The sequence below is a fragment of the Zea mays genome, chromosome 7, assembly GCF_902167145.1.
Source record: "Zea mays cultivar B73 chromosome 7, Zm-B73-REFERENCE-NAM-5.0, whole genome shotgun sequence".
Classification (NCBI taxonomy): domain Eukaryota; kingdom Viridiplantae; phylum Streptophyta; class Magnoliopsida; order Poales; family Poaceae; genus Zea; species Zea mays.
Genome location: NC_050102.1, coordinates 58,837,712 through 58,844,692, shown reverse-complemented (window position 1 = coordinate 58,844,692; position 6,981 = coordinate 58,837,712). Strand labels below are relative to the sequence as shown.

Sequence of the window (6,981 nt, the reverse complement as noted above, 5' to 3'; positions counted from 1 at the left end):
CGGTCACTTAGACCGGTTGAGTGGTTCTTCTTAATCTCGAGGGACACTTAGACCCCATAAGGATAACCACACAATTAGGTGTCTCTTGCTAGCTTTACAAGTCACTTGAGAGTTTAGAAGGAGATGAAGGAAGCATGATCAAGAAACCAAGCAACAAAAGAGCGACAAATGAAACAATAGCTCACACTCTCTAGAATCTTTCACAAGGCACTTAATCGCTGATGAACAAAATCACAATTGTTGCACCTGGTCGATCTTTGATGCTTGTGTGAGGCTTTAGAGTGAATTTTAGCTCTTTGCAATGAATGTGTGAGGCTCTGGATTCCAACCGGCGGACGGTCCATGCCTGAGGGCTGGACGGTCCATGCTTGGTCTCGGACGGTACTCTTCTCTACTTCGGACAATCCGTAGTAAAAGTTCTAAGATTTGCATAGTTCCTATCCTAGGTACACCGAGGTGTCACGAATGGTCCACCGGAAGGGCCCAAACGGTCCACACACAGATGAATTCTCCAAAAAGCTCTCCTGTCCAGAATAATCTATGGTATTCTGGACAGTCGACTTAGAATTAGGATTGTTGGACTTACGCACCTGAGAATCAATCAACTAGGCACATTAGTTGGCCCATTAGGTTGTGATGGTCATCAATCATGAAAATCAATTTATAGAAAATGGTAAAGTCCATTTCCCTTTCAGCGGACCTCCTCCTTTTATAGGCCAAGGAGGGGGTTGTCCATAGGTGGCTTCCTCGTGAAGTAGTCACTGAGCGATGGAAAAACTGAGTGTTTAACCCCAGTGAAGTTGTATTCGTCCATGAGCGTCTGAGTCATCTGGCTGTCTTGTATTCTTTATGGCGGAGGACACAAATAGCGTGGGGCCCGCATACCATTATTCGAGCTACGCCGACTCCTAGACTTTGTAGTCTGGGTCTTGGTGCGACTTGTCTCGTTGTGCCCTGCAGGCAGCCTGCGCACTCAGGCCTAGCCCTGATAAATGCGACGCAATCTGAGGGGTTCATAAGTCATGAGTGTGCTACATCCGGAGAAGCACATAGGTCAAGAGTGGGAGGTGGATTGGCATCTCTACCGCAGCTCGGTGCCAAGCGTAGTTAACGTGGTCGGTCACTTACGACGTGTCAGTCTCGGGCCAGGCGAGGGATCCACTCGAGTGGTTTCCCTTTGCTTCACCCTGCCCCCTATCTAGCTTCGTCTCGGCGCCTCGAGGTTCGTCCAAGGGCGAGTGCTTCCAGGGCAAACGTTTCCTTCCTCCCCTTGCTGGGCCCTAGAGACCGGGGATCTTATCCCTGACACCAGGGTTTGTGTGAATTTTTCTAACCTCACTTAATCTACTAGGAACAAATTAGAGCACAATAGCGGTCTAAATAATCTAAGCACTACGAAAAGCACCTACGCTAATCACCGAGTGATCCTATTAAGCACGTGAGTGTTTGGAGCTATGGAGATATGTTTCACTTTACTTAATATGTTGATTGGGCTCCCACACCTTCAAATGGCTGGTTGGGGGTTTATAAAGAGCCCCAACCCCAAAATAGTCGTTTAAGGAAAATAGACTTTTTGCATTGCACCGGACCGGCCCGGTGCACCACATGATATTGAAAAAAAGAGATAGGAATACCAAGACATGGAGATGTGTTTCACTTCACTTAATATTTTGGGACGAAGAGAGTATTGGAGATCCACCCTTACACATGTTGCATTTACCTTACATATTGAAAAAAAGAGATAAGAATACCAAGACATGAAAGATATTATCCAGAAGTAATTTTGTTCATCATATTATACCTCTATCATTATTTTCTTGAATTTAAGAGAATAACTTCATTCATTTTTTCATGGGTAGTGTTTGGGTAACGTTCTTTTTGAAAAACAAAGGTAAATGAAAGGCTCCTCTACATATATATGACTTCAGGGTAAGTACTAGCTAGGTTAGCACATATTTATTTCGTTTGTTTCATTATTACCATGATTATTTGATGAATCGTTTTCTCATAGTGACTGAGATAGGAATCAGAAAATAATTTATGTGGATACTATGTTTACGAGCACATCTACCATATGTCATGATCCAATAAAAATGCTCTACAACAACTTAAAATGCGTAAACCATATACACACTATTTATTAATTACTATCATATCACTATATATACAAACTATTCATATATTCATATGTTTTTTCCATTCAAATGTTGAGTGGGAGAAAAAATCAATCCTACGGCTAGTTCGGGAACCCCATTTTCTCAAGAAATTTCCATTTCCCCCAAAAAATATTAGTTTATTTTTTCTTTGGAAAATAGAAATCTTATAGGAAATGGAGTTATCAAACTAGCTCAAGGCTATTTAGTAGGAGTTCTTCCAGAGGAGGTTATATATAGCCGTGTATAATACTTCTATGATAGAAAAAATACTTTTGCTCCTATAGGTGGGTTAATTGTAATATAAGGTTATTTGGCAACTCCATTTTTTAATGGATTCTTATTTTCCCAAGTGAAAGTAAGGTCGAGTTTGGTAACCCTATTTTTCTACGGGTTTTTCATTTTCCCAAAGGAAATTAATTTATTTTTCATTGATAAATTGGAAATCCTATGGAAAAATTGGATTGCCAAACTAGCTCTAAACTAATTTTTCTTGAGAAAATTAAATCCCTTAGAAAAATAGGGTTGTCAAACTAGCCCTAAAAGTTTTTGTTAATTAGTTTCATTAATAATTTAAATATATGTATAGTTTATGTATAGTTTCATACATTTTGTGCATATATGTATGCTCAACTGAAAAATTTATAGGCACAAACGTACAACAGTAGCATAGCATACGTATAAAAATTATTTGAGATAAAAAAAATTAAATGAAAAGAAACCATAAGAAAAGAAAGAAGAAAAAGACTTGTAGATCCTTTTAGCTTCCATTGACTTACCCTAAGAAGCTTGACACGCAATAGCGGTTGGAAAACGGCAGTAAATAATTTTGTAATCGGGACAATATGTGACCTCGATTTTGTACCAGTGGGGTTTAGGTAATTAGGTTAAAGACGTGGGGAAGGAACAGAGCAAAGTGGAAACAAATTTCACCCACCAACCAATGTTTGGCTGCCGTATGCCTTATTGACTTGTCCACGACACGCAGATCACTTTCCTTTTCCCCCCAAGAAGATGGGCGAGACGAGGGCCAAGGAGGGGGTGTCGCTTAGACTAGCGAATCCATCCGCCAAGATTCCGTGCACCTCGACCGCCGCCGCCGCTATCTGTTTGTCCCCGCCCCCGCGACCGCGGCAGCCTAGCAGGAGGGGAGGATCCATGTCTAGTTTCTAGAGCAGCTGCTTGCGTCCCTTGCAAATCACATCGACCGATGGGGATACCCAGCGACGACGTGGTGCAAATCCGCCACGCCGACGCCGCTGGCGAGCCCACCGTCGTCACCGTCAGCTGCCCCGACAAGACGGGCCTCGGCTGCGACCTCTGCCGGGTCGTCCTCCTCTTCCGCCTCAGCGTCGTCAAGGGAGACATGAGCACGGACGGGCGGTGGTGCTACATCGTGCTCTGGGTTCTGCCACGCGGGGGGCGGCCGGTGCCCGTGCCATGGGACCTACTCAAGGACAGGTTGCTTCAGCTCTGCCCCGTCGCGCCGCCGTTCGGATTCGACAACGCGTACCTCGCAGCGGCTGGCCTACAGGACCTTGCGCCTCCCCCACCAAAGCTCTTCTTGCTCAAGCTATGCTGCTTCGACCGGATGGGACTCTTGCATGGTACACCTCTTGTTATTGTTGCTCTGTTCTATGCAAAGTTGTTCTATGCAGTGCTAGGCTAAATTAGTGTTCCCCTACCCACCTTTATCGTGCATTTCTTTGCCATTGGAGTCACTATGATTGTGTTGCACTGCACGTGTGTCTGTAGGAGATTGTAGGGGTTCTTTTTCTTCCGTTCTCAATGATAAGGTCATAACTCTGCAATATATTGCTAGTTAGGAGTATTAGGTATGGTGAATTTGATTTTTAATGTAAGTGAAGGACACCTACTGCTGAAAATAAGTCTCATTGGATATGCATGTAGCTAGAAAAAGGTATAATTTTGAATCTTCCTCCTGGAAATTCTGTGTTCCACAGATGTGACACGTGTTCTGTGCGAGCTAGAGCTCACGATTCGGAGGGTGAAGGTCTCTACCACGCCTGATGGGAGTGTGCTGGACCTTTTCTTCATCACAGATGCCAGGTCAGTTTATCTCCAAACACATCCTTTTTCAGTGCCTTACGAGAATCTCTTTTTTATTTATTTATGGAGCATCTTGTCTCAGGACATCAAGAATTTGTCAATTATTTATTTTACACCGTTAAGAAATAGGATGATGGTTAAATGAAACATTCTGGATCGATTTCAGGGAGCTTCTGCACACAAAGAGCAGAAGAGAAGAAACCCAGGACAAACTGGAGGCTGTCTTAGGCGACTCCTTGACATGCTGTGAAATAGATCCTGCTGGTGAAGACATGTTGTCTTGCCTCCAATCCTGGGCCTCGCTGACGCCTGCTATCACGGAACAGATGTTTAACACAGAGGAGCAACCGATCAGCACAAGGGGTGGCACCATCTCCGTGACGATGGACAACTCACTTAGCTCTGTCCACACTCTTATTCAGATTCAGTGCGGTGACCATAAGGGCCTCCTCTATGATATCATGAGGACAGTCAAAGACGGTAACATTCAGGTTTCGTATGGCCGATTCTATGCGAGCCAAAATGGAAGGTGTGAGATCGATTTGTTCGCGGTGCAATCAGATGGGAAGAAGATCCTTGATCAGCACAGGCAGCGAGCACTGTGCTGCCGCCTAAGGATGGAGCTCCTCCGACCACTGCGCGTGGCATTGGTGAACCGAGGTCCTGACACAGAGCTGCTGGTAGCAAACCCGGTTGAGGTTTCTGGAAAGGGCAGGCCGCTGGTGTTCTATGACATCACCCTTGCTCTCAAGAATCTTCAGAAACGAATCTTCTTGGTATGGTACTATATTGTGCATAGTTAACAGTGATTGACCCTTTTTTTTGAACCGAGAAGCATCTTCTTGTGATGTTTGTAGGCTGAGATTGGGAGGCATGTTGTGGAAGATAGGGAGTGGGAAGTCTACAGATTGCACTTTGGTGAGGAGCATGAGCTCTCGTCTGCGCTGCGGAGCAAGATCGTGGATGAAGTCACCAACATGCTGATGGGGTGGGACTCATGACACTGCTCTGCCGTGCCTCTGAAAAATTATCATTACTGTTCCAGCAGGAATCAATTAACTTATTTGGTGCATGTAAAAAAAGGAACGACTTATCTCTTAAATGTAGCGGTATTTAACTAATCCATAGACGATCTCTACTATTATAATGCACAAGTTTTGTGCATGGATCATTTCGTGCACACCCTAAACCCCGTTTCCGGTCGTCCTCATCCCGCGCGCCCCCTCGGCAACAGACGCTGCGTCCTCATCCTGCACTGGGGAGACATATATCCCCAGGTCCACTATAAGGCGAAAGACTCTTGCATGGGTCCACAGACTAGTTGCCCCACAAGGTCGTCTTGTCGTGGGCCGAGCAAAGATGGAAAGTGAAGTGGGCTGATCCAAGGAGCCAATGGGCTCATGCCCGGATTGTCCATTGGATCACGCACAATCTCAAGGAACCGTCCGTTTTTCTCGCGCCCGACGCCCTCAAATGTCAGGATGGATCGGGATGGAGTCGACGGGTTTTTCTTTAAGATAAGCTAAGTCAGTTCGCTATTAGCTAGGAGATATGCTAAAAGAATGTGATCACCATGTACGTAGGGAGTGTCTCACGGTCGTGTATATAAGGCCCAGGGGAACCCCATCATTTTCATCTCATTAGCCTCTTTCCATTCAGGAGACGCCACTTGTAACACACCACACATACAAAGCCACCCCAGGAAGTAGGGTATTACGCCTCCCAAAGCGGCCCGAACCTGCAGAAAATCGCTTGTCTCTCCCTTACTCCCTCGTGCTCCTAGCACGAACCATCGAGCTACGATCAGCAACACCGTCCTACCCAAAAGCACCACGAGGGTATCCCCGGGTGTGCAGTCGGACACTAGACACCGACAGCTGACGCGCTAGGTAAGGGGTGTGTCGTTGATCAAAGCTAGATCAATGACCATCACCTTCAAGAACAAGATCACTCTTCGCCCAGGAGCTATGTTCCGCTTTGGAACAATCTCATGCATAGCAGACGAAGAAGGGACTCTACACCGCAGAGGATCCACCTAAGAAAAAGCCTTCCTTGGGAATCCCGAGGGAAGCCAGAGCAAGACTGCGGATAGCGCCATCGCCCACAGCTCAGGGGAAGATGATCCCTTGCGGACTGAGGTTTAGGAGCCCTCAGGATAAGAAAGATCGGTCGGTCGGGATTTCACTTACCCGAAAAACTCCGTTGTTCACCTCGCCCACTAAGGAGTGGACACAGATCACTCGAAAGAAGGAAATTCCGAGTCAGGGAAGGAGAACACGTCACGCCACCTTTCTGATACCTCTGCCCTCAAAGGAGGACGGGAAGAAGAGCACCATCGCGTCGGCTCCTTTCTACCCCAACATCCTCTTCATCCAGGGGAGATTGGAGTCAGCACCCATCTCCGACGATAAGCCTACCATGCAAGGGGAAGAACCTCCCCAATGTGATGCCTGACGACGGAGAAACAGACGCCGGAACGTGCGGCGACATCATGAAGCCGGGGAACGGGATCCGGCGCAGCCTGTGTCCTGAGACAAAGCCTCGGAAGTGGGAGAAACTCCCGATGAACAAGTGCACCGAGAAAGGCGTAACTCCCGTCGCCGCGATCGCCGATAGGCTCAAGATCAGGAGCTAGAGCTAGCCGAACAAGACGCCAGGCTTCGGCGAGAGAACCCTCTCCTCGCTCGGAACCTATACCCTGATTTCGCTTGAGCACTGAACACGCCGAGTGAAGTTGGAGGATTACTGGCACAGATAG

At 46.6% G+C, this 6,981-nt stretch overlaps 1 protein-coding gene across 2 annotated transcripts; it reads left to right on the top strand.

The window, feature by feature from the left end:
* Positions 1 to 3,087: 3,087 nt before the first annotated feature.
* On the top strand, positions 3,088 to 5,394 carry LOC100193524 (uncharacterized). 2 transcript variants are annotated; one of them, XM_008652684.3, is made up of 4 exons: positions 3,088 to 3,760; positions 4,118 to 4,223; positions 4,390 to 4,999; positions 5,059 to 5,394. In XM_008652684.3, the coding sequence occupies exons 1-4, from the start codon at positions 3,364 to 3,366 to the stop codon at positions 5,083 to 5,085; spliced, it is 1,140 nt and encodes a 379-aa protein (XP_008650906.1). In that variant the 5' UTR covers positions 3,088 to 3,363; the 3' UTR covers positions 5,086 to 5,394. The 2 variants fall into 2 exon arrangements, with proteins under 2 accessions (XP_008650906.1, NP_001345692.1); NM_001358763.1 differs by having other exon boundaries at positions 3,161 to 3,760; positions 5,081 to 5,342.
* Positions 5,395 to 6,981: the final 1,587 nt, after the last annotated feature.